The sequence below is a fragment of the Prinia subflava genome, chromosome 3 (assembly GCF_021018805.1).
Source record: "Prinia subflava isolate CZ2003 ecotype Zambia chromosome 3, Cam_Psub_1.2, whole genome shotgun sequence".
Taxonomy (NCBI): Eukaryota; Metazoa; Chordata; class Aves; order Passeriformes; family Cisticolidae; genus Prinia; species Prinia subflava.
In genome coordinates, this window is record NC_086249.1 from 36,736,709 (window position 1) to 36,764,370 (window position 27,662).

At 45.3% G+C, this 27,662-nt stretch overlaps 1 protein-coding gene across 2 annotated transcripts; it reads right to left on the bottom strand.

The window, feature by feature from the left end:
• Nucleotides 1–424: 424 nt before the first annotated feature.
• Nucleotides 425–11,014, bottom strand: AMER2 (APC membrane recruitment protein 2). 2 transcript variants are annotated; one of them, XM_063394691.1, is made up of 2 exons: nt 9,916–10,870; nt 425–9,741 (listed from the first exon to the last, which is right to left on the bottom strand). In XM_063394691.1, exons 1-2 carry the CDS (start codon nt 10,730–10,732, stop codon nt 8,864–8,866), a joined length of 1,695 nt encoding a protein of 564 aa, XP_063250761.1. In that variant the 5' UTR covers nt 10,733–10,870; the 3' UTR covers nt 425–8,863. The 2 variants fall into 2 exon arrangements, with proteins under 2 accessions (XP_063250761.1, XP_063250762.1); XM_063394692.1 differs by having other exon boundaries at nt 425–11,014.
• Nucleotides 11,015–27,662: the final 16,648 nt, after the last annotated feature.

A 27,662-nucleotide genomic window follows, 5' to 3' on the forward strand; every position in this document is an offset into this window, starting at 1 on the left:
ACTGCAACTCCAAAGTCAATTTGTGCCAAAGGAACAAACTTCCCCACTTGCTTCTCAACCAGGAGAACAAAGTTGATTTGAAAAACAAAATAAAAGTTCAGTCCATTTCATTGTGTAAGTGGTTTAAAGGGAAAAAAATTCCAAAATCAAACAAAACCCACACACTGGTGAAACAGAAGAGCAGAAGACCAAAACTGAAAGTCCTCCTTTAAGTAAAAAATTCAGTTTAGCTATTCTGTGATGTTATTAGTAAAACTGCTAAAGGCATTTTCACATAAAAATGAAATTGCACACATGCCCAAGTATTCTCTTTTATGCTGTTTTGGTGATATAACTCCCTTATGTCTTGCTTTGAAAAGCCTGGTATTTTCCAGGGCACTCGATAGATTGACTCTAACTTGAACATCAAAAAGCAACCTTCATGTTCATCAATGAAAAGTGACAACTGATTTTATTGACTGTTTTCATTATAACACATGACAGTGGGAATATTTTTCACTGTTAAAATTTTGAATGGAAGAAAAGTGCAGTTAGTCTGAGTTCCTTACATTCATTAGAAGCAAGACTATTGAAACCATCAACATTTACAATGACACATAAGCAAACACCAGAATCAGTGCCAATAAATACACAGAGTACCAAAATAAATATTTACAGAATTAAAAATATAACAAACACTGATTAGTATATCCTTGTGAACTGCCAGGGAAGAAAGACACCTATTGCTATCAGTTAGGCTGTGAATACATTAAGAATACAGTGATTCGAGGAGACACGTACTCATCAGTTTGTAGAGGTGGAAAGGAGCAGAGTGTGTCTAACAGTCTGTTATAAAAAACACCCCCTGGAATGTTGTGAGCTTTCATTAAGGAAAGGTTGGTGCACACAGACCCACCAGATTATTACCAAACCTTTTAGATGTGAAGCGCGGGGACTTCTGGCTTTACTCACTCATTATCTCAAATAGGTGTACGCTACCTTACAGGAGGTGGCTGACACAAAAAATACAAGGAAATACTGTAATTAACAGTGTTCTGTCAGCTGTATCACATCTTACAGAAACAGGCTGAGTGGCCTGTAGCAGGACACACACATCCCCATCAGCACGCAGGAAACACCAAGAGCGTTGGTTTGTCTGAGGCAGTCCCTGCTACCCGTTTCTCAGGCACCCCACAATGTTTAAGCAGAGCTGGGCTGTCATAAAAGACTAAAGTCATGTTGTATTTTCTGGGTTTATTGTGTTTTCCATCACACACATTCATATCTCATCTCCCATTTCAACAGGGCCACAACACTAGGTTTCAACACCAGAACTTTTCTGAGACAGAGTCTATTAACAAACAGAGCAGGGAAAATTCAGGTGGAGCCAAGTTATGGGGTCCTCACTCAATAGAAACCAACAGCACTTACAGATCCACTGATTCCAGCAAGAATACTGTTGGAACAAGATAGTGTCTAGCTGTTACAGTTTCACCCATGTAGAGGATTTAATTTCACAAAAAAACAACAGCTTTAGTCTTGTTCCCCCTTTAGAAAAGCAGGATAATACTGCTTAGTACTCGGTGCTGCTGCACAGTGTGTCTTACACTCCCTCCCCACTTGTCCTTGGGCTGCAGGGGTGCAGCCAGAGCTCACCACTCTGCCTAGGACTTGGTTCTTTGCATCTTCCTGGCAAAATAAGGGTGGAAGAGGTCTGAGGTGCCATAGACCAGTACTGGGCTACAAGGGATTTGTGGGTGTTTCTGTGCTGAAGCTGCCTTTAGAAACTAAGACACTGGGCACTGCTCAGGTGCTGGTGAGAGCAGTCACACAGTAGCCCAGCTGCAGGAGCACTGGCTTCAGCTCACCCAACTCACACTGGCTCCTCAGCCAGTGTAACACAGCAACCCAAGCATCAGTGCAAAAAAGAAAGGATACACGTTTTTTTAGGCATATGTGTAACTCTTTTCCCACAAGGACAAGAGGTCCAGGCCTTGCTTTCAGCCCATCTCCCAGATGCCCTATCAGCACCCAGCACTGCACCACCACCCTGCCTTTTCCTGCTGCTGCCCAGGGCTGACACCTCCACATGGAACAATTGCACCCCTCTGCTGGCAGCACACGGGGAGGTCAGACAGCAAACTCTGCTGGTGCCTTGGGGTGCCTTGCTCCCCCAGTCCCCAGGCTGCAGGTGAGTTGGGACACACCTTCCCCTCTGCTGTCAATAACCAAGAATTACACTTTAAGGTCAGCCCTAATTCAAAGCAGATATAAAGAATTTTCTTTTGCAAGCACATTATGTTCAAAGCTTCCAATGCATCTGCATAAAAAGCCCATGGAAACAACCTGATACTGATTTAGCAACTGTTTTGATGCAACGTCATCCAAAATAATAAAGATCTGTTAAAGATCTTACCATTTAGTCCCCACATACCTTCTCCCTAATGACACATTTAAAATGTGGCTGTGCAATAATTAAAGGGAGGCTTCATTTAGTTACCATATCAAAAACATGAACAATGACAAAATAAGCAGGGGGTTTAGAGCTCTGGAAAGAATCTGGTCCTGGTTTTGCCATCAAGAGTTAAATTAAGGAAGGCAGTGATTGTGTTAGCTGTAATTTAAACATGCTGAGCACTGGAGTTATGTGCAGGAGTGCAGCTTGTTAAGATGAAAAACAATGGAAAGACATGTTTTGCATTCAGATCAGTGAAAACACTACCACAGTGATATAAAAGACTGCACAAACACCTGAATAATGTTTATCTTTAAAAACAAACAAAAAAAACAAAACAAAACAAAACAAAACAAAACAAAACAAAACAAAACAAAAAAAAACAAAAAAAAACAAAAAAAAAAAAAAAAAAAAAAAAAAGAAGGAAGACTTGTTTAAGAAACACTTTCTATTTCCTTAAGAGTTCAAGGACGTCTGCCAGTTCTTACTGGAGTTAGTGGAAGTTGCCACAGCAAAACTGGACCCTGGAAGGAGATTGTCCTGTTGGCAAATGCCAGTTTCCTAACTTTGTGGCCATAGCTGGGTTAGCTTTTATTGCAGAGCATTGCATGGATGTGATGTCAAAGTAGGCAAAGCAATCTTCTTTTAGCCATTGCTACAAGAAGCCTTTCAATCTGGCAGTTTAAATTCCTCGCCCTGTGAGGTGCACAACCTTTTCCTCTCTGTACCGTAACTTTGGCTCTATTCATTTAAGTATGTGCAGGAAGGAAACAGGAACGCAAAGATAAAATCTGGGCAGAGTCTCCATGACAAACAGCTCCTGGGCTTTCCTACAAGAGTGACCTGCTCCCTGCTACATTTATTAAATTGTCCACTACAGGAAAGTGGAGGGATATATTCCATGCTATGCAAAATATCACTCAACATCCTCATCCATGTGTATGAGATCACACAGCAACATCTCCATTTTAAGTATCTTTACCACTTATTCTGGGGGGATTTAATTTTTTCAAGACCAAGAAGTAGAAGCAAAGACCTCCTGAAGAGGAGGCATAGTGGCAGCAACTCCTCTCTTCTTGTGCTGGAAGGCTAGATAAAAAAACCTCAGTTTCCCGAGCAACTGTAGTATGGCTGAGAAGGAATGAGAGACATAAAGGGGGAAAAAAAGCATCCTAGGCAATAGTACTCATTGTTTTGGGTGGAGAAGCCTTCTAAGGCAAGAAGAGTTTTAACAGCTTGCTTTTGCAGGAATCAAGGCCCCCATGATGTGACTCAAGTGGTTATAGCTGTTATTCCTTTGCATATGAGAAGTTCTTCCATTTCTCTCTACATGAAATGGACTTAGGAAACACTAAATCAGTGCTGAGCATTCCTATCTGAGATGCTCACAAGGAAGACAAGATAAGAACCAATGATGAGTAAAAAATTCCTGTGAGTTAAATTAAAAATAAATCATCCCCCAGAAACAAACATCAAGACAGACTGAGATTCCTCCTGCTCACAGTAAACAGCACGTGGACTCAGGACACGGGAATCCTATCATCCCATCCCTGCCATCCCTCAGTGGAAGGGAGGGATGTTCAGCAGGAACCAGACCTGGGCCACTGGGGACGACTGACAGTGTATTCTTAGCAGTGAATCTCAGAAGAGTCAGTTGTTGTGCAGCTCTGCTCAGACACGTGGGGTTATGTCACCACAATGAAAACATAAACAAAGGGGGAAGGAAAGAAAAGACAAAATGAAAACCAAAACCAAGGCCTGCAGAAGCTGTCATGTGTGAACTCTGCCAAGACTCTTTTCTGCATTGTCTTTGAGTTGGTGTCAATTTGTTTTTCCAAGGCAGAAGCCCCAGCCTTTCATATCAGTAACTATGAAAATCCATTTTCAGGCCACCTTGCCTAGAATCTCCCCACTGAGGCTGTTGGATAACCATCTGTCTTGTAAGTGGCTATTGTTACTGTGATCCGTCCCTTTCATACCATTATCTTCCTGAAAAGCCTTTTCTGAAAGTAGTCCATTAGAACAGGGAAAGAAAAACCTCGGTGCATGGCCACGCAGCAGAATCAATGGTTCCCTTTGATCTGCAAGCTCAGTCAGTACTACAAATTTAAGAGACAACAAGGTTTTGCTTTGCTAATCCAAGCCTGTTAATTTGGCTCATCTGCACTCATAGCATCTTACTGAAAATGCCATCTGTATCAGATGTTTTAAGACTTTGGTGCAATATTCGCTTAGCTTAGATAAATAATTTTGTAAGATTCATTAAAAAATAATCAGTGAATTAATTTTCATAGCGTACATCTATGCACGTAATTTTTAAAATTCAGTCCCCTACTACCCTGAACGGCGGTGAGGATATTCACAGTGGATGAAGAAAATGCTGGTTATTGATGGAATAAGACTGAACATAGCTTTTTCTTATTCTAGTCATGGAATTTCCTCTGAAATCTACTACGAATGTTTGAGTCCTATTACTGGCAAGAGCAAAATGCATATGCACTACATGGAAAATAAGAGCTTTTATGTCTGTTGCAGGCCACTCATTTAGTACAGGAAACTTAGCTCCTATCATGACAAAACAAGTCCACAAAAACATAATTTCATGCTACTGAAAGGAAATCTTTTGTGCTGATATAAAGGACAGGAGCGTATACCACTGAAATCACTGTAGATAGCTATAAAACACTATGCAATATATAGAAAAACTCTAAGAACATACAAAATTTACCAGTAGGGACCTGAAAGTGCAAAGAGTACACGTAACTAAATACCAAGTCCTGATCTCTAAAATCCTTTATGAACAACATACAGCTGATAATTACAAAGCATCATTCAGACCACCAAATAACAAATAAAACATATAAAAAGATACTTTAAGGAAATCAAAACAATGACACCATTGGGAATGTTATCTTTGGGACTCAGAACACCATTTCTACCTCAATACCTACCAAAGCCAAGGTATATGTATATGCTTGAACAGGGTAACATAAATAAGAATGCAAGCTACCAGAAAATGCCTCAGGACTATTACCTCTTTATGTGTCAGCCTCTAAATCCAGCAAGCCATTAATTGTTTGTTCTTAGACATCTCACAGTATTTTACAGGGATCTTTCAGGAATTACATATAGGTCTAAAGAAAGCCTTTGAACCTCCTTTCCTTGATTGTTTTAGGCATTGTGTGGAGTTATACAAATATATTTGCATGAAAATTGAAAGCCCTAGTAAATCTTAGATCTATTACCTTTCGAAATAAAAAACATAGATGGCTTAGAGACAAAAGTGAATTTTAGAAGTACAAAGTTAATTTGAACATTAAACTGTATCTTTACTCTCACACAATCATTACCCTGAATCGACGTTAGCATGTCGCAATGACTCAAAATACTGACGCCCTACTACCAGCTACTTTCCCATTTTCCTTTTAAGGATATGATTGTCCTTAAAATATGTACACAGCAAGCAGCCAAACAAACCGCCAAGAGATTTGCAAAGTGCACCGACAGCGGGTGTGTGACAGAAAGCTTGAGGGAGTGGCTGTGGAGCACCTGGCCGGGGCAGCTGCCCTCCCACCCACGCTCCAGCCAGCCCAGGGCTCCTTGCTCCAGGGGTTATAGCACCCAGGAGGAGGAGGAGGCTGCCAGCCACCATGCACAGGATGGAGGGAAAAACGTGGCAGAAAACAAAGGAGAGAGAGAAGAATGAAGGGAAGCCAAAGCATTTTAATGATGACTCTTGTTAGTGGTTACGTGAGAGGAAGTTAGGCTAGCGTCACACTATTGGTTTCTCAATACAGACATGCCACAATGCAAACAAAACACATATGATGAAGAATTTGACACACACAAGTCCTGTAGAGATGGCAGCTGGTATCTCCTAGTGGGTGTAAAGATGCACCACTCCTACTACCTGTACTCAGTGCTTCCAGTTTTTATGGTACTACCACCACATCCTCCCTCCCTCTCAACTTCCAGTTCCCTATAGAACCTCTCAGCACAATTTGTCCTTAGAACAAAATGGGGAATTATGATTTTTTTCTGCAGAGTTGTCATGCAAGGAAAGATGCATCCCTTCCAGTCGAACAAAAACAAAAGAAGGGGAAAAGGAATGCCACGTTTAGGGCTGAGGAGCAGGATAATATTCCGTGTTCTGCGTGTACATCCTTTTGAGAGTGTTTCAGCGCTGACTATCTAAAATGCACAAGTGGAGTCAGACCAAGAGCAAATCCCTTTCTCAGGCAAAAGAAAGCACCGCCAGCGTGTTTGGAGGCAGCTGTGGAGCACAGCCCCCAGGCTGTGCGTGGGAGTGCTCACACGAGTGTGAGCGTGCACGGGGACCCTGCCAGGAGCTGTGTGCTTGCTGCACATGCATCTGTACAACACGGCGGGGTGAGCGGGCACACAGGGAACCACACGCGTACACGTCAGGAAAAAAACATAAAATAATCCTCTTTGAAGTGTATTAAGGTTCTTAAGCCATGAAAACAGGGGCTGGTCAGGGAAACGAACACTTTCACTGGGCTGCTGCAAGTCAGTATTAAATTCTGCAGCAATTTCGAACCTGGATGTCAATTTCACCTTCATGACTTTAAGGTCATTTCCCCAGTGAACCACGAATCATGCATATACATATATACAATTCTTAGTATGGTATTTCCTGGCTTTTTATGGTTTGCCTACAACCTTAATATCCTTCAAATGTATATTCTGTATATTTATTTTCCTTTTTTTTCCCTTTTGATTTAAGAGACAATAAAACCAACTGCTATGTAAAATCAGACCCATTAGCTTCAATGACGTGAATTTAGGATTCTCTGCATAATATAGAAATGTATATTTTTAAAATGTATATTATTTTTTAGATACACTGGAGCATATATTTTATATTAACTGTGGTCTGATGATTAAATACTTATATCAAAATATTTTGTAAATACATAACATTTACCTTTAGACTTCAGTGATTTTTAGAGCTTTTTCAGTGTATCATAAAAATATGTCCTCAGGCACATTAAAACCCTATTATATTTCTTTGAAATGTTGCCAATGCCCATGTACAGTAGCCGCTATTCAAAAAAGTCATGGCCATTAATACATTTCTCCTAAGATCCAAGCTCATTCGACCATTTTATGTACCACTAGCTTACCATATTCTTTTTTCTCTTAAAGTAAAATTATTCTGACATTATTGAGAATGAAAATAAAAAGAAATGAGAACCCAAACTTTCTTTAAATAGTCAAAAACTAATTTTATATCTTTTAAAAAATAATACTTAAAAAACACATTTTTTGCTGGGTTCCTTCTTGGTAAGGTTTAAGCCCAGAGCAATTTTGTCTAAACCCCTGAAAATAGAGGTTTGCAGTGGCAGTGCTGTCAGAACATCAGCTCTGAGCCATGGAATGTGCCACTGGAATAAAATCAGCATTTCAGACTTACTGATCTGGGGATGCATGAGCCCATACAAACCAGAGTTTTTCTAATTTAAGGTACTTACACAAAGTTCTATCCTTTTAGAACTGTAAAATTATCTACCTATAAAAACTAACTCTTGCTTAAACTCTAGATAATAAGGACAGGTGATTTTTTTTTAATATAAAAAATCTGCTAAAACACGTATATATTTACACACGGCGAGCAAGTTATTGTATAAATGTGGACAGTGTGTATATATTGGCATTTAGTAAAATGTTTCCCTGAACCTGATTGTATGCATTATCGGACAAGTATTGATGTAAACATCTGAACCTACGTCAGGTGTCTCTGTTACCCATTTACATTAGACCAGATCAAAACCAATCAGACAGACAGACAAACGAAAATGTGTTTTCCTGTTAGACGAGTCCACCTAACTCCTTAGTTTTATCTCCTGCACACAAGTCAATCAAGTCTGCTGCTGAGCAGTGTTCTCGTTCTACAGCAGGTAAAATACCTGTTAGGTGGGTTGTTTTCTGCTTGGCATTTTTTCCAACATCTTGTGGAGCAAACATCATTTCCAGAGCCAGCCAGGCACCCAGCTACTACTCCTCCCCGATAAAAGATAAGCATGTTGGAGAACCTCTCATGTCACTCCTTTTGTAACTCTGTTCCCTTGAAGAACTCATGACACTGCTTTGCAGGAGGAAGGATGGTCAGAATCCAAGTCCTGCTTCCAGAAAGGCATGTAAAAATGGACCTCCTCAGTGTTTAGTGTTGCAGAAAAAAGATACAAATGTAAAAAAAAAGTGCTCAAAAAGAAGTTGACTTTTTGTATTCAGCCATACAGTTGGGTAAGAACAGACTCAGAAGTGCAGGCCCACGGAGTTCAGCGAAGGAAGCTTTTTAGGTGGCTTTCTTTAGGTGATGCAAACCAAATCCATTATCTGCGGTCTCCTATGCAGACTCTTCCACGTGGACTTCGTCCTCTGTCTTTGTCTCCACCTCTTACCCAGCTACTTTTTGGCACTGTCCTGGTACGTGGCAGTTTTCACTGTTGTCCCTGCTACGCCCCTGTTACTGACCCGGCGTACCAGGACTTTGGAGACGGGGATTTTTGTTCTGTGCATCTCACTTTTGGCCAGGTGATGGTGTGCGACGTGATGGCTGTTACTGGCGTCTGCTCCGTGGCTGGCAGGATGCGAGGAAAGGTGTTTAATGCTGATGGGTATCTTGGAGTCCTTCGCTGTGCTCGAGGGCGTTTTCAGCGCGCTCACGGTCGTTATCGGAGACACGGGCTTGGAGCGTGGCACACTGGGCACTTCCTCGATTGAAGGCCCCGCCGGTGGGTTCTCATCTGGCTCAGCATAGAGGTCATAGAGAGCATCCCCACTGTAGCTATCCCTGGGAAGGGTTTCCTTCTGGATGCTTGTGCAACTATCTTCCTCGGGACCAGGGGTGGTGGAATCCCAGTAGCCCTCATCGCTGTTTGGGACACCCTCGTGCTGCTCCTTTTCCCTGCTCTTCTGCTCCTCTTTGTGGTTCAGGTGAATGGCAATCTGGTGGAGGCCACCACGTTTCACCACCACCCTGTTCTGGGCTCCCTCGGTACCTCGGGTTTCCTTCAACCCCTCGGGCTTCTTTGTCCCTCCTCCGCTTCCTCCTCCTTGTGTCTGAGTCTCGTCTGTCTGTGACAGCATATCCCAGAACTCCTGCACGCAGGTGTCATCCACCTGGTCGGGGCTGGCCATCTCCTCCCCTCCTCCCTGGTAGGCCACCATGGTGGGGTGCTTCTTGGTGGCGCCCAGCTTGCTGGGCCCGGGGGTGCTCTTCTCGCAGACGCCACTCCCGCCGCCCACATCCTCCTCATGGTCCGCAATAATATCTCCGCAGCCTGTAAGAGAGTCAAAGCTTTTCAGTGAAGTCACGTCAGCAAACATCAAACAAATACGATCAATCGATTGCTCTGAGGGTGGATCAACAGAGGAAGGGTCAGGGGCGGCTGCCGTCTCTTGACCGCTATCACAGTGAGGTTCAACAGGGGGGATAGTCGTTATTGGAATGTCACCTGTTATCGCCGCATCCCTCGCACTCCCAGCCTCTCCGGCGGCCGGCTCCGGTGGCTGGCGGCTGAGCTCCTCGGGTGGCCGCACGGCGGCGGGCGGCTCCTCCCGGGCCGGGGGGCTGCCGGCCCTGGGCTCCGCGCCGCCCGCTCCGGGCTCCTCGGCCGCGGCGGGCGCCTCGCCGCTGCGCTTCTCCCGCGGCGCCTCCGGCCCGGCGTCTCCCGCGCCGCTCGGGCTCTCGCACAAAGGTTTCGGGGTCTCCTCCTTGATGCACTCCAGGCTGGCGGTCAGGGACCCCGGCATAATAAGGCCGGACGGGATGTCCGAGGTTTCCCCCCTCTCCTCCTTGCCGTTTTTGTCCTTTTTGTGCCACCGCATGCTGCTGAAGATCCCCTTCAGCCCCTTCTTTTGTCTGCCGCCGGCCCGCGGCTCCGCGCCCTCCGCCTGCCTGCCGTTCTTCCTCAGCAGCGAGAAGAAGCTGTGCGATTTGGCCACGGCGCTGCCGCCGGGGCCGCCGGGGCTGCCGGCCGGCCGCTCCTGCGCCTCCCGGCTCTGCGGCTCTCCGCCGCCGCCGCCGCCGCTCGGTTCCTCCTTCTTGCCGCTCTCCAGCACGGCGTCGGCCAAGCCGTCGTGCGTCCGGCTCCGCACCATCCCCGGCTTGCCGGCGCCCTTCCCCTCCCCGCCTCTGCTCCGCACCCCGAATATGCTCGGCATGGTTCCCCCGGCCTTCCTCCTCCTGAAGAGCTTGAAGGCGGTTTTGTTAATCCTCCCCGACGGCTGCTCGGCAGCCGGGGGCTCGGCACAGTCGCAGTGCGAGTCCATTTCTGCCTCTGCGGCTGCTGCCGCGGCCGCCGCGGCTTCCCCTCCGCCGCGGAGCGCGGTGCGATCCCTCAGTGACAGCCCCGCCGCCGCCCGCCCGTCTCCATGGCAACCCGGCGGAGGGAGGGAAGGACGGGATAAGCCGCTTTCCCCGCCGCCGCGGGCCCGCGCCAGGCGCCCGCCGCCCGTTCCGAGCCGTTCCGAGCCGTTCCGAGCCGTTCCGAGCCGTTCCGAGCCGTTCCGAGCCGCCGCAGCGCCGCCCGCCCCGCCGCCCTTACATAACGCGGGCTGCCCGCCGCCCCGCGCAGCGCCGCGCTCCCGGGTGCGCCGGGAGGGGCCGCGCCCGGGCGGGCAGGGCCCGGCTTTTACCCGTGAGAGCCTTTTGCACCGCCGCCGTGTCCTGCGGGCTCTGCGCCGCGGGCGCTGCGTGACTGGAGCCGTGGGCTGGGGCTGCAGCGAAGCGCCCGCAGCGCCCACAGAAAGCCCGGGCCGGGGTCGCTGGGGGGTGGCGGCGATCCGCAAGTGCCCGTACACCACACGGCAGGGACAGGCGGGTGGGAAATGGGACACACAGACCGAACCCGGTACGTAAATACTGCCGGGGGCAGAGGAAAAGGATGCTAATTTCTCCCCCCTCCCCTTGCTTTCCCATCTCCCACCCCACCAGGACGACACGCACCGTCCCCGTGTCCCTCTTTCTCCGCAGTGCCGGGGCCACATGTGCCCGCTGCTACGACCAGAGGGGAGCAGTGGTACAAGCTGGGGCACAGCCCAGCCTTCTCCCCAGTCGCCTCCCCTGCCTTGGAGGGCGAGCACGGTGGCAGCCCGCACACAAACCTTGTCCCGGCCCCTGCATGCACTGCGCACAGTCATGGCACCCACACCATGTCCACGTCGAATTGCCACCCGGGATGATGGCCAGCTGTCCAGTCACATCGGGCGGCTGCTGTCACCGTGACCATGAAACTTCTAACTGGCTGCAAATCTATCCCAGGTGAGAATAGAATAGAATAGAGCAGAGCAGCTGGGAGGAACCTACAGCGATCATCCAGCACAACTGCCTGATATAAGGGCTTAAGGCACGTTATTAGAGGTATTTCCCAAATGCCTCTTAAACACTCACAGACTTGGAGCATCAACCACCTCTTTATAAAGCCTGAATATTTACCACCCTGTCAGTAAAGAAATGCTTCCTAACGTCCAGTCTGAACCTCCCCCGGTGGAGCTTTGAATCATTCCCATGCATCCAGTCTCCTGATACCAGGAAAAAAAGCCCAACACCTCCCTCTTCACTTCCCCTTCTCAGGATCCTATGGAGAGCAGAGAGGTCACATCCCAGTCTCATTTTCTCTAAACTAGACGACCCTGGCCAAAACAACCGGCCCTGGGCTCCAGACTTGCGGAACTCTCAGCCAGGTTCTCTCAGCCTGGGGCAGTGCTCTGCACCAGAGCTGCAGAGCAGACCTGCTTTCACCCAGAGCTGTGATAGTGCCTGTGCCCTGGTAGCCCGGCTGTGCCAGACAGCAGCAGCCTGGACTCCTCGAAACAGAAACACTTGTCTGGGTTTAAGCTCTAAATGCAAGTGAGTACCACTAAAGAGAAGTCGTGTGTGGGCCCACTGGCATAGAGCTCCCTTTGAAGTCAATAAAAGGCTTTGCCATTGACTTCACTGGCTGCAAGAATTAGTTGTGGGTTTGGGTGTTTTTTTAACATCATCAAGCTTTCCTTGCACTCTCCCATGAGAGTGAATTATCTGTTGTGAATAATTTATCCAGTGAATTTAGTCCTGTTCATATAAAAGTGCCATTTGCATTCAGAAGTAGAAGTGTTCAGTAAGAGCAATATCACGAGCACATCATTCAACTTACAGGTCTCTTCTGCCTTCTGGCAGAGACAGAGGAAAGGATAGATGAGGCAGAAACCAAGATATTGGCTGGAAGAAGTGTTACATTTCACAGAGTACAGTTTATAAACTTGCCCAGCAGCCAGAAGCCACAGAGACAGGAGACAGACCAAAACTTTGACCCAGAGGTGCAAGTTCCTCACCTTGACTGTGCCTCCATCAATTGCACCGTGTCATGAGTTTCCCCACTACTTGGTCATATTTCTTCCCTTTACACAGATGAAGGAAACTTGATGAAAGAGAGAATACCAAATGCTCTTGAGAAAATGCAAATACAAAGACCCAGGCATACTTTCAAAATTTGAAAGAACAAACCCTGATCATGTATCTTGGGAAAAAAAAAAAAAGAATAAAAATGCTAACAAGTAACATTTGGCCACCTGACTGCAATTCTCAGTTTTTGCACGTTCACCCTGGTTCTTTGCTACATTTCACCAATCCTTTATATTTCACCAGTTCTTCTTACAAGCATTGGGTCCAGTGGAAGGAGGCTCAGAGATACAAAAGACAGAGGAGAGGTGACTCAATCCTTCACAGCTGTATGGAACAGACAACTTATTGTGCCTTCTTTTTGTGTCAATATTTGGGGCTTTGACAGAAAGAGTGGACTTCCAGCGCGTTTTTCAGCAAGCTTAAAATCCAAGTGTTAATGGAGGAAAGTGACTTGAAGTCTACCTGAAATTACTACTTGGGAAATGTTTTGACAAATCAATTTCCTTTCTATACACTTTTGCACTTTAAAAAACATTATTTAAATAATCTTGAAGTGCCAAAAGGAAATGGTAAAGCACTGAATTTTGAAAGTGACAAACAAAATATTTCCATTTTTTCTTTTATTCATTTGTTTTAACCTGAAGACATCTACGGATTCATTGTGAACTTATGACATGCTTTTCAGTCCCCTGAGTTATGGCAGGGATTTCTTTATGGCTTCCCTTCATCTCGGTAGGTCTGAAATGGAAGCCTGTTTCTGACAGTGAAAAATGTCATAACTCTGCATGCTTGGCAAGGGGGAAGAACGACTGACAGACACCTTGCAAAGTGAAAACAAATGAGGAGCTCTAATTTAAAAGCACAGAGAGACTGGAAGCCAGCAGGGAGCTCCTGGTGACATGCAGAGGAGGGGCAGCTGAGCCGCTGTTGATGGGACAGCTGTTCCTACTGCATTTCCCCGACCTGCCTTAGCCTGAGGGGCAGCTGATGTGGTGGAAGAGCTCTATGCTGAGCTGCACGGCACGGCCACACCAGCAGGTTTTATTCTAGCTGAAGGGGGTTATCAAAAAGGGTCTGTTCTGCAAGGTGGATTTTTTTCATGTTTAGATTGAGCATGAATGAAGAAAACCAGACAAGAAACACTTCATTAAAAAATTATTCAACAAAGGATAATATAAAAAAATGTAGCATTTATAGGTATAAATTTTTACATAGCGATTAAGGACTTTGTCAGGAAGGCTATCCTCCCCTTGTTTCCTGGACATACCCTACAGCTATTTTGGGCTGCTTATTAAAGGTTACTGTCACAGGCTGCTGGTCCAGCTCTCCTCCTTGGCTATACCACTGACCTGTGCTGTGATCCTCAGGAAGCCAGGGCTTTGCTCATTTCCGACCACGGTGCCATCTCCAGTGACCCACGGGCGCCACCGTCCTGTGCCAGCCCCGATCCCCGCAGCTGGAGCCAGCGGGGCGGGTGCAGGAGCAGGACGGGCGGCAGTGACACGCCAGGCGCAGAGCCGCGCCCTGCCTTCTCCGCAGGCACCACAGCGGGCAGCGCTCTCAGTGCCCCAAGGACTGCAGCCTGTGGCACAGAACGAACGCTGAATAGCATCCCGGGTTTCATCATGTACAAATTAGTGATGGAGTGACCGGCAACAAACAATCTCGTACCTCATTTTGATAGAAGTCCCAGGTTTTGGTATTTCAAGGCTGCCTGATGTGTTGAATGGGAGCACTGGGCACACAGTAACAGGACAGGTGTTTGAACATCTCTGCAGGAGTTTTTAACTTCATGCTTCATTCCTGTGAAGCTTCAGTGACTCCAAAGAGTCAGGAGTAACCCTCCCAACATATGCAGGATATGCTCAGTTTTAAGCCAGAAAACTGTCTGGTTTTTGCTGAAGTTCTTTACCTTTTTTTTTTTTTGTGTTGTTGTTGTTAGCATTCTCTATGGTTGTATTTCACCCATCACATATACTATAGGCTCATAGAATTGTTCAGGTCAGAAAAGACCTTTAAGAAGACCATTGAGTACCACTGTTAGTTGTACATATCCATACATAATTCATGGGGCTCAAAGATACTACATCAATTTAAAACTTTTAGGCCTTCTTAATGATAAGCAGTGAATCTAAATCACAGAAGGTGAATTGCAAGACTTTGGCTGGCACAGTGCCTGCATCTAGGCACCAGCTGGTAATGGGAGAAAGTCAACAGGCTTTTAGGAAGCAATGGATAATTACCTTGCCAGGATCTAGAATTTAAGGATGAGTGCAGGGAGGCCCAAAGCAATAACGTGTCCATAGGGAAAACAGGCCCACTACCTGAAAAGTTACTCTGAGCACAGCAGTTTCTTTTTACATGAATAGGTCTGCTACTGCACATTTAGACTCTTCAGTGCATTACAGTACCAGGAAATGGGAGAGGTGCTGTTTGTTGGATTACTAAATCAATGGGCTCATTAAGAGAGACATAAGTAGTGTCAGATCCCTACTGATACCTTAAAATCTGCTTAGGGCACCACTGGGACTAGAAAAACAAAACAGTTAAAAGCAGCAAAAAAATTCAGAAAAAACATTTAAAGAATCCCTCTTATTTTCCTTGAGAGCCTTCTTGCTGTAACTCATATCAGTGGCAAGTGGCTGCTCATACAGGTAAAGGAGAAAAGTGTCTGGATTTCCTACCTTTGCCACTTGTTTGCATTTGTCTCTCAATGGATCATTATCCTCTAATACTGCATATTTCCTTCCTTCCTTCCTCTCCAGACCATCCAGCAGCTAACACCTCTTTGGGACCATTTGCTTTGTTACTTCTGCGTCAGTTTTCCCAGCCAGACCATTTTCCATATCCTTTCCTCAAACCAAACTTACCTCAGCTGCAGAGACATTAAGGCCAGAGGTGTGCATTTCAGCATGACCAGAGCCTGGCTGACTCTTGCTCACAGGCAACTTAAATTTGGGGAATAGTCGAGGAAAGTGTTCCTAAGGGAATCTTAAAAATGCAGTATATGGAAGGAAGACTAAAGAGTGGCATGTAGAAGATGAGGGATAAAGTAAGGAAAGTCTATCAGACTGTCATCTCCACACAGGCTCACCAGAAAATGCCTGAATAATACATGGAAAACTGTCACCAGCAAAATCTGGTATCAGTGCAATGTACAGATAGCAAAGTTCACTGTGACTAGGAGATGTGCATGTCCCTGTACAGTATATCTCCAATCTCCAGGGAGATAATAAACTGTCATTACTGTGTTTTATTGCCTGAAGAGCTGCAGTACTGGGAAGTGTTCACTGAGCTGAACAAGACCTGTTTCTCAAAATAGACACCTGGACTCTATTTTCAGAAAATTATGTCTAAACCCCACAAATTTATAGAATTTGAAAGTGCCCACTGCAAAGCTGCGTAATTTAAGTAAACCAGAACGTCCTCTAAATCTCCTAGAAACCACACCAAACAAGAGCCAAGGTATAGAATCTTGAACAGCTAACAACCATGCCCTTCCACAGCATAAATAGAAAGGTGGAAACAGCCACTAACTTTTCACACGTTTAAATACTGGCCCAGTCTAGCCAAAACGGAAAGAAGTTTCATTTCATGAGCTTAGCAGACTGTGTGTTAGACCTGAGCCCTCCTAGTGAGGACTTAATGAGAAGCAATACTTGTCCTCACTGGTAACATCCTTGCAGCAAAGGCCAACAACTTCTCTGCACCTGAAAGGAATCCTGTGGCCACTGTGAGGTTTGCCTTTATGACTGCCCCTCAGCCCCAGCATCCCTTCTGGGTGCAGCTTCAGAGAGAAAAAAATGTTCAGCAAGAAATGGATGTTCAGGTTGAACAAAACAATCATGAAATCAAGTAAACCATCTGAACTGAGAAAAGATGAGGATACAAAAGCTCATCCAATATTTTTGTAGAGTTTTTATTTCCGAAACAACATTTCTGTATAAATGGCTTATATTTTGCTGTTTCAAAGAGCAAAACAGGAAAATAATAGTAACCCTCCCAAAATGAAGCAAAACATGATCTAGACCCTGAAGAAAATTATTGAATGTTTTCCAGTTCAGTCAACAGACTGAAAAACATCAATTTTCTTCATACTGTCTCTGTGTTATCCAACTGTTCTTCCCAATGCAAAACAAAACGATTACAGCAAAATAAGGAAACAACTGAGAAACTGAAAGAGGGGAAATAGCCATCATTTGTCTTAAAGCTAAATACAAATTAAAAATGAAGGCAGTGCATGTAGTGCCCCAAGGGACAGATTTAGTCTAATTAATAATGTGTTAGTGCCATAGCCCTCTGCATTAAAAAACCCAAAACCTTTTAATCCTGCTGGAACAGTATAGCTTGAACCTCTAAGAATTAACCCTGTCCAATCCCAGATTTACTTGCACTGTAATTACTGGAAATGTTTAGAGTTTATTTTCTCCCATACACTGAACAGAAAAGAGGAAGGTTAAAAAAAATCCCATAATACAGGTTTTTTAGATGGACGTGCTGCCCATTTTCCTGTGGATGTTTTCAGTATCTGAGACATAACAAAATTTTTAATTTTATTTTTAATTCCGCTAGTTAAGTTTTTCTACTCAAAAATAAATGAAAATAAAATCTTAGCTGTGCAGACTCAGCAGACCTGACAGACAATAGTACCACAGGAGGGGTGGGTCTTCCCCACTATCTTTAATTAAAAGCCCAAACAGGAGTGTAAGCAGATTAGGGGGACTGTGGGGAATACTGGGTCAGAATATGTTTTTCAAACAGTTGAGATGCAATTGAGCATGATTTTCGGAGAACAGTTCTGCTGAGACACTTTTATTGAGGGATAAGCATTTAGAAGACTTTTATCACCTTGGGGATGCCTAAGGATTTTCCTTACCTTTGTACTATCTCTGACCTTTCCATTGACTTCAGCAGATATACTTCTGATTAGTGCCAGCAGGTATAAAAGAATTGGGACCTTAATTAAAGATTCAGCCTCCCTGAATAGGATAACCAGATAGATGTGATCCATTTTTTTTGTAAATAACAAATACTTACCCAATTTGCTAACAAGGCTTTTGTGAGATTCAACTGACACAGAAACATTTTTTTTAAAGTCCTTTCATTACAATTATTGATAGATTCACTATTAGTTTGATTTCAGGAGTGCTCAGTCTCACTTTCCTTCTCTCCCCTCACTTTACTTTTTATAAAGCAACCAGGACCTGGGCAGAACATGAGTCAGAGCAATTGGGTGCCAGCACAGTGGTAAAATGTGGAAATCTTTGGGCTCAGATGAAAAGACTCAGAGGCCAAATGTGAAAGAGGAAAAAAGACACCTGAGCACGTGTGAAATACACAGGCTGCAAGGGAATTACTGAAAAGCTTTGAGACCAAATCTGTGTCTTGGAACATGGTGGGCAAGGAGATAAAGAATTATGATTCTTATTATGACAGATTTTCAAAACTAATGACAAAATTCAGTCACGGGATTTTTTTAGGAGCCCCAAAACTGTAACTGCTCCTGTATGCAGATACACGCTGGGTGTTTTGTATTTGATACAGGGCTATAAGATGCCACACAAAAACCAGGCCGTGCCTTGTAGGAACCATTGGCTTCCATCTGTCTCAAACCAGAAGCTAGGTTTTGTCTCCCCATGCTTTAACCAGCTGCAGTGTAAACAGCTGCATGTCAGCTAGTTAGCTTAAATCCCCTTTCTTTAATGTGGCAAAAGGCAGGTATTCTTAGGGTGCAGTTTATTTGACATGTTTTACAGGCCAGCTTATGTGTGGATGGGGTAAATCTTATTCTAAAAGCTCTGAGCTCGAGTTAAATGCTCAGAGGAAAACACTTAAGCTTGCTCAAACCAGCCCAATTCTAAATGTTTTGATACCTGTGGTGTTTAAGTTATTTCCTCACTTTCCCAAAAATATCAACCAACATTTTTCAGTTTTCAGATTTTCTGTTTGGGAAAAACATTGTTACACAGAAATAAAACATTTTCCACCATCTCTAAAGCAAACATGTGCATTTCTCAATGTATATGCACACGGCAGTGCCTCCTCCTTGCACCGGAGGAGCTCCCACGATGGGCGTGACTTTGTGGAACCGGGACTCTGGTCAAGGTCACACCATGAGAAGGGCTCGGTGCAGCCTGCATTTTTGTTGTGTTAGTCCCTCAGAGCTGTGAGGGTTTCTAAAGAAATCTGACCCCTCCTGTTCTTTCTGGAAACTCCTCCTTGGTGCACACGGGTGAGCTCCTCAGCTGGAGGCCGTGGCGGGGACGCGGGTGGATCGCGGAGCAGCACGCGGATAATTCCGCACACAGCACTTCCACCCGTCCCGCTGCGGGGTCGGTCCCTGACGCGCTGCTCTCACCGAGGAGCGCTGTGTGCGACACGGGACACAAATAACACCAGAGGTTTTTTTCCACGGGGCTATTTTTGACAAGTGCTGTTGCTCTGACAGCAGATCGCTCGATCAATTCTGACTGAATGTCAGCTAAAGGACGGCTTTTCAGTTGTCTCTTTTTGCTTCTCTTTTTTCACCACTAAGAAAAACGAAGCAGTGGGTGTTGATTTATGACAGTTTTACTGAAATATCTAAGGAGTATGGTGCAGTTTAAGAATAGATTAGTACCAGGAGGAATAATCACTGGGGCTCCGACACTCCTACTCTTTTTTTTGCTTGGACAAAACAGGTTTCCAGAGAAGCACCGTTCGAACAAGGACCATGTAAGAAACAGGATTAGGCCCTCTGAGTTGGCTGGTAGGGTACCTGGTAGGCAGAGCAAGCATCCACCAGCCTCTTGGAATGTGAAAGTCTCTCCTCAGCGGTGTTTCCACACACAATAGCTGGATTCAGCATCTACCAAGGATGGTAACTGCAAAACTCCCACCAAACTCCACAGTCCTGGAGCAGGGCCAGGAGCAAGCAAACTGGAAACCAGTAGCACCAGTTTGCCCAGTGTCTCTGGCTGATTGGGAAAAGCCCATTTCTCTTGATTCCTGGCCAGAGCATATCATCTCCTGCTTCCAGCAAAAAAAAAGAGGGAAAATCATGCACCAATCCAGAAGGTGTTATATCTATCAAATGGGATAGTCAAGATCATCCACTCATTTTTGTGGAGTTTTTCCATGGAGATTCACAAAAATAGGCTGACAGGTGGTCACAGAGCCTTGCCTGAACTCACGGATTACCAGGACAGAAGGAAGCATCCTGTGGCTGTTAGATCTGCAGACTTAGACAAAACATACTGGAGAAAATGACCTGATTTTTTTCGAAAACACACGACTATGGCCTGTCTCTCTTTTGACTTTCTTGCTTCATAACATACGTGCACATGCAAAGATACATGCATATCTAAACACACAGAAGTCCCAGAGCCTTTTTTTCAGAGAGATTCCTCTCCTTTTCACACCAGTTTTAAACATGCCTAACAGTTTTCTCTTACTGAAAGTAACTCTCGGTATTAGGTTTTTTATCTGTAATTGTATCTATGAAATAGTAAAGGGGATAAACAGACAACAATCTGCATCCTTCTCTAACACTTATCTCAGATCAATTGATAATCCCTTGTCGGGCTGATTGCTGTCAAAACCAGGACAAGCAAAGGCATTTTTCATTCCCACCATTGCAGCTGTTGTCTTTTTCTGTTAGCCCAATTAAGCAAAGCAAAAAGGAATAACCCTGTATCAGAGCCAGTTTGCCTTAGGATATAAATTGTCGTCTTTTATTTGTTCATGGCCAATGCCGCAAGAATAACAAAGCAATGCCATAAAACTCAACCACTGTGCTGAAAACACAAAGGAGCCATTTTTTCCCCTCCAACTCTTGATGGCATCCAGCCATGCTGCCCCATGGCAGGCGCCGGCCCTCCCTCAGCCTGGCTGATGGCAGGGCTGTCACAGCCTCCCCGTGTCCCTGCTGCTGGGCACCAGGGCTCAGCCTCCATCAGCCTGAGCCCAGCACAGCTGGGCTTCCCCCCACCACTCCAGAGACAGGGCTAGTGCTGGGTGCCTCCATGAAAGCTGTTTCCCCTCCTCCACTGCTCCTCCACACTTGGCAGGAGAGAGCCCTACACCTTTCATCTTGGAAAGCAAGAGGGAGCCAGTAATTTTCTCTGGCACTGTTAGCCAAAGCCCTCCTGGAAAGTAGCTGACGCTATTATTGAAAAAGTGTAGCTGACTTATGGCAACAAATGCCAGAGAAGTGCATCACCCTTGTAGCTTGTTGTCTGGATGGCAGGACACCCTGTTGTGTGCTGGATTGTCACATGTAATCTATGCAAATGCAGTCATTAGCTTTAGCAGATGTTTTTTTATTTTGCTGTTTCAAAACTGAAAAAGAGATCAGCAGGCCTCTTTTTTTTCTTACCTAGATTTTGAGGAACAGAATAAATTGCAATGGCCCATTGCTAAAAAGAACGCACCCTTCCTGATACGTAACGCTCTGTACCTACTTCCACTCTATATAAAAACATTTTAGTTATGGCTTTTCACTTTCCTGATCTAATTTTCAACAAGAATCCTCATAACAGCTTTAGGAAAGTAGGTTTGTGTTTAGTGCCTGCCTGTGACACAGGGAAACAAACAGATAACTTAGCAAGGCATCAAAGCAGAGAATCAGCAGCAAATTTAAGTTCTCCATTCCTGGTCTTTGCTGCCAGGCAGTGCCCCTCATCACAGAATACACTTTTTGCTCTCCTTGGGCTTCTGCATGTCCATTAGGTGCCTATGACAGCCACCAGAGCAGGAGGCAAGGCAAGTAGACACAGCCACTGGGTCTGAGGGGCAAGATGGTTTAGTGGCATGAATGCAGGCTATTTTGTGTCACTACCAGACAGAACACTGTGCAGAGAGTGGATTTAACCTCAATGTCCCATCCTTGGGCTGTTGTTTGGCCAGGAGAGCGCCAGGGGCACAACCACAGTCTGACCATGAGAGCTTGCAGTGGGAATTGGGACCGGGGCAGGGACAGAGGCAAGACCGACATCAAAGAGGCAAGAAAGGGGGTGAAGCTGAACTAAGAGGATTTGCTGAGGGCTGTGCCAGGAAGCCCCTGGAGCAGCCATATGGCTGCAGGCAGCGCCGGGCACCGCCAGCCTCCATCACCCCCGTGTCCATACAAGCACTTCTCCTCAGCAGCAGGGCAGCGGCGTGCTGGGGTGCCCTGGGTCCCCGCCTGCCTGCCCCGCGCTCTGCAGCTGCTGGCCCGGGCTCACCAGGCTGTGGGGACAGCGCAGGGAGGGCTCGGCAGGGGTGGGTGAGCAAAGCTGGGAGTGGGGGGCTGGAGCAGCCCGGCAGAGCTCTGCACCCCACAGTCCTCCTCTGCAGCCCCCGGGCAGGAGCCCACCCGGGGCACAGAGGAGGGCATCAGGCTGTGCTGCAGTAATTAAGTGTGGATAGGGCCTGTATCTCCCGGATATTTAAATGTGAACCAGTTACACCGAGGTTTAATTAAAGCTGTGGTGAATCGGCTTAAATCTGTGCTCCTTCAGTTCTCCGGGAAGATTTTAGCTGCAGAGGTGGGATGCTGTCTCCCAGAGGGAGGAGGGCTTGAGCTGGTGAATTGTTAGAGGTGTGTGAAAGCTTAACTCTGCTGACCCAAATGCAGCTCTCAGAAAAGGCTCAACTCAGGCCCTTGGAGATCACTGGGTTCGTTTGCTCTGGGAATGGGGTCTCACAGCATTGGAGACACTCAGCCTTTCCTCTCTCAGCCCCAAAGACAAGGTACACTTTCTGTTTTCTCCAATATAAGTAGGTTTGTATACCCTAAAGAAAACCAACCTTACCAAAATACTCAGCTGCACCAATGAAAGGGAAAGGGTAAGACAAAGACTGAATAACATCAATTAGCTCCCTTACTAAACAATTGGAAAGCACTTAGTGATAGGAAGATACATAAAATAATAATAAAAATGAACAGATCACATTAGCACAGAGCCCTAATGTAAATTTGGTGTGACTCCAGCATCTGACTTGCCTTTTGCACTTCAAATATGGTGAAGCATTTAAAGGGAATGATGCTTTTTCTATTAATCATTTATAGTATCAATGATTTAAGAGGTTTTTTTTCATACACTGAGCTTTATGGATATTCAGTTATATTAAAGCACTGCAAACAATTTGCTCCTAGCTAAGGGGAAAGATTTTCAGAGAAGTTTCTCTTAACATCAAAAGTGAAAAGTCATTTCCACAAAGGAAATACATTAACCTGCTACCTGCTAGTATTTTCAAAAGGTCCTTGAAAATTCTAAGTAGCATCAGATGATAAATTATTATCTTGTAGCGCAGTGTTTGTGCATAGTTGGTTGTGTTACTCTTACACTTAATAAGAATTGAAAAGAACAAGAATGGCACACTCCTAAAATGGCAAGAAGCAATAATCAAACACTTTTATCCACCTTCATTTCACACTGGTGACATGTTTTTCTCTCTCTGTCTTAGAAAAAGAGAGCGCTACAACATGCCACTGCAAATCTCTGTCCAGTGTGTTGCTCCTTGCTGGGGGTTTCCAGCCATAACCCTTAGCTGGACAATCAGACTACTGGGCTAAATTACAAAGGCAGGGCTGCAAAGTGTAGTTATTTTTACACCACAGCTGTAACAATAGGATCAAGCAGAACCCCAGGGTCCTGGTTGGGTAAGGCAGTGCTAGCAGAGAAGTAAAAAGCTGCACTTGCCAGTAATTTACAGGGACACATTTCCAGGTGAGAAGTACAGATCTAGACATTGTATGAACCATAACCTGAGTGCCTACACTTGCATTTAAAGCATCTTAATGCACAGTTAAATTAAAGTACCAAAAATCAAAGCTGTAATACAAGCAGCTGACTTAGCTCAGAGCTCAGTCAGATCCTGAAAAACCTGAGCCAAAGACCAAGCAGAGCAGTGATGCTCCAAGTTTAGGTGTAAGGATGCTGGAGATGGCAGCTGGATGCCCTGGGGCCAGCCCTGGGGCCAGTAAGGAGTCGGTTCCCAAAATCCTGGTTCCTTGCTGCTCCCATTCCCTGGGTGGAGACACCTGAGGAACAGCAAGGAGATTACTCTTGCACAGAGACAGGGAAATATGGGGCTGGAGGTGTCACACAGAGCCTGAAGAGGATTTCCCTTTACCGTAGGTCTCATGAGGACTGCAGGAGAAGAGAAAGCTTCTAATTCTGACTCCTCAGACCTCTCCAAGGGGAGAGGAGCACCTCCTGGGGAAGCAGTCATGGGAAGAGGAGAACTGTGGACAGCATGGAGGGCAAGGCCAAGTGCATCCTTGCTAGTAAGGCACAATGTGCCCCAGTTACACACAATGCCTCCAGGAGCCTCCCAGGCCATGTTTGAAACACCTCTCACTCACCAGTTTTGGATTTTCACCCCACACTGACACTATCTGTCCGTAACAAGGATGAAGAATAGGTTTATCTCACACATTAAAAAAGATTGGATATTATTGAACTGTAGAAAGTACTGACCTTGTATGTATCACAACATTTTTTCTCTTATTGTGAGCAAAGACATCAGTATTAGAGATATGCAGGCTCCATACAGTACATAATAATTGTCAAAAAGGGTTTTTTTCTGTCCCTGTGCTCACTTAAGCAGTTTTCTGTAAAATACAACTGGGAATTTCATAAAGATACTAAAACTACCAGTTTAATTCCTTCTTGCTTTATCTGCATTTCTAAGTCTCAGAATGATTTTTAATTAGTAACCAGCATTATAGCATATGTGGATTACAGTCCTTCCTATCAAGACAAAAATATTTTTAGTAGGATTTATAAAAAAATTTACAAACCTTCACTTTCCCCCAGTCTCTGTTCAGCTGGACAAATTTGAGCTCATGTTTGTGAAACAGTTTTGGTTTTGAGCACATTTCCTGAGTTTTTGCACCAGGGAGCTGCAGACTTTTGAAGCTCCTTCTGTGGCTCCTCTGGAACACAAAGTGTATCATGGATCACTGTTATCAAAATAGAAATGGCTATGCAGGGCCAGGAGTTGGATTTGATGGACCTTGTGGGCCCCTTCCAATTCAGTTTATACTTTGTGATTGTGATTTTTTTCTTTTTCCATAAGTATGGAAATGACTTTGTTGAAACCTGGGGTGGACAGTAACCTCTCCTGACATCTTGTAAAGCAGAAGGAGCTGGTGCATGCTGGGGTTGGTCCATGTGAGTGGATACAGCCACACACTCCGAGAGCAGCTGGGCTAAGGGATGGAGAATTGTTTAAAAGCAGCGAGAAATGAGTAGAGAAAAATTTTAAGGCCATGCCCTACAGAACACAGCATGCAGGCCTTGTCTTCTGTCTCTAACATATAACACAGACAAGTTCAGCTGGGAAATACCCTGGGCTGCTGCAGCACAAGCTGACACAGAGGCTAACACATGTGGAAGCAATGGCCAGGAGCAGATCCAATCCCAGCACTGGCATTTCTGGGATGGTATCAAAGTATCAGCTGCACTGAAAAGCAATCTGCTGAAAAGCAGAGCTGGAGACACGGCTGGAGTGCAGACAGTACTGGCTGACAGAGCAGCCAGCAGCCCAACACCTTGTTTTGAGGGCAGGAACAGCTATAGTGCTGAAACAGAAAGCCCCAAACCTGGCTACTCTGGAGCTGCAGCACCAGAACTGACCCAGCTGGGGCAGACAAGGAGTGAACAACCCCAGATGGTCACACAGGAACCTCCTGGCTGCAGGTACTGCCCGTCCTCTGCTGCTTTGCAGAGAAGGCACCTGTTGCATGGCTGGAGGAGAGGACCTTTCAGGCTACTTTGTCCTGTGGGAAGTGACTGAGACCCTTGCTTTGTGCCCATTTCCATATATGACTGAAAACCAAGGAAATTAAATATCCCTGAACCTGCAGGCAGTGTTGCATAGAGATAAGAGGAAGGAAAAAACCTGCATGCCTTTCTCTTTTGTCCTTTCCAGGCAAGGGCAAACAAATCTGGCCAAGATAGTAGCTTTATAACTGAATTAAACTTGAGAAATCTACCTACTTTTGCATGAGCTGAGACTATTTGAGCTCTCTAACACCCAAAGGGTTGCTGGGTTTGCCTGCCATGAGCCAAATTCCAGCTGGCTGGCATCCTTTCTGTGATGTCTGACCACAAAGGCACCACTACTGGTGTGAGCGAGTTCAACTCACCCATCACTGACCTTCTGGCCCTTCCACATCTTCATCCCGTAGTGTCTTCTCACTGTTAAAGGGCAACACCCTCAAGAGAAGAATATGGCAATGTGGGAAGTGGCTGAGCTTCATAAGAAGTCCCAGGCAAAACCTCTTAATCTGAATCCTGTTTCTGATCACTTATTTCCAGCCATTTCTCAGCTGCTTCCTTTACACATCCCTTGAGGGAAACATACCATGTGGAGTCAGAGTTATCCTTGATACCCTTCACAGGTTGAATGTTTCACAGGTGATTTGTTCTCTTCTTTTCTTCCCATGCATGCAGATGAGAGACATTGTGTTCAGCAGTACTTTCAAAGGGACGCTTCATATTCCTGTCCTCAAAAGCAGCACACACATTCAGTTCTTTATTGCTCTATTTCTTTACTGCTTTGAGGCAGTAAAGGAAAAACAGGAAAGGACAAGGCTTTTTGAGGACCACCTCCAGGAGCAGAGGATAAAATACAGTGTCCAAAATGGGCTATTTATAAAAAAGAAACAAGAGCAAGGAAAAACAGGACTAAAAAACGAAGGGCAGGGGAGAACAAGTTGGTATGCAACAGAAGTCTGACCAGACTTCTTGCTGGGCCTGATGAAAGGCACACAAACCAGAGAGACTGGAAAGCCAAATGAGATGCCAAAATGTCCACTCTGCAGTGCTGTATCCCGAGACATGCCCCGGTGCCTGGGGCTGCTCAGAGGAGAGGAGCCAGGACGTCTGCAGCTGAAGCCAGCACACACACCCAGGGAAAACCCACCAGCAGCACCATGTCCACACTGCAAAGAACCCAAACCAGTACTCTCTGGCACTGAAAAGGGCAGCAAGGCCTCTCTGAAAAGAAATAGCTCACACTGTGATGCACACGATTCGCCGATTTGTGTACCTCCCTTGCTTAAGGGGACCACTGATTCCATGGACGTGTGTGATTCAAGTGACTCTGGAATTCAGAGAGAGAAACTGATGTGTCTGTGACAGGCAATTTCATTAAAAAAAAACCAAAACCCAGAATTGCCAGCTTTTCTCAGTGGCAAAGACTTGGAGAGACTACAAGGGATTCACAAGGGTTCAGTCAAAAATGAGCCCTCAAATCCAAGAGCTGCCAGCTGACAAGAGCAGCCTGGAATTATTTGTCTCAATTAGTAACATTTGTGATTTCGCTTCCTCCAGGATGGGGGGGGGGTTTGTTTTGTTGGGGGTTTTTGTTTGGTTGGTTGGTTGGGTTTTTTTTGTTTGTTTTGGGGTTTTTTCACCAGTTTCATGGGAGAATACAGGCACATCATTTTAGTAATTAGGTTTCTGTTTCTCCAGCTATTCAATGGATTAGTAATATGGTGAAATTAAGTTTTAATGTTAATTTAGATTCCTTAAATTTATGATGATGTGCAAGTGGAAAAAAATTAGCATGAGACCTCCTAGTATCCACAAAACTGACTGCAATTGTGCTTGTAGGTCATTAGTCTTTCTTCCATATAAAATTTGTCAATTAGTGTATCACAACCTTTTTTCTTGCTGTTACTATCTACGTGAGAGCTGTAAGAGGCTGTGGCAGTTTCTTGCTTTCCAAGTACAGAAATTCAGTCTGTGCCAGCAGAATTTTGATGTTTCTGTTAGTTGGTGAAAAGCTGTGCCTATTTGCCCTTAATTTCGTGTTTAATTAGGTCTACAATATTCCATAATT

Coding starts and splice junctions, on each gene's coding strand:
- AMER2 (XM_063394692.1), bottom strand. CDS start 10,732: ATGGACTCGCACTGCGACTGTGCCGAGCCCCCGGCTGCCGAGCAGCCG.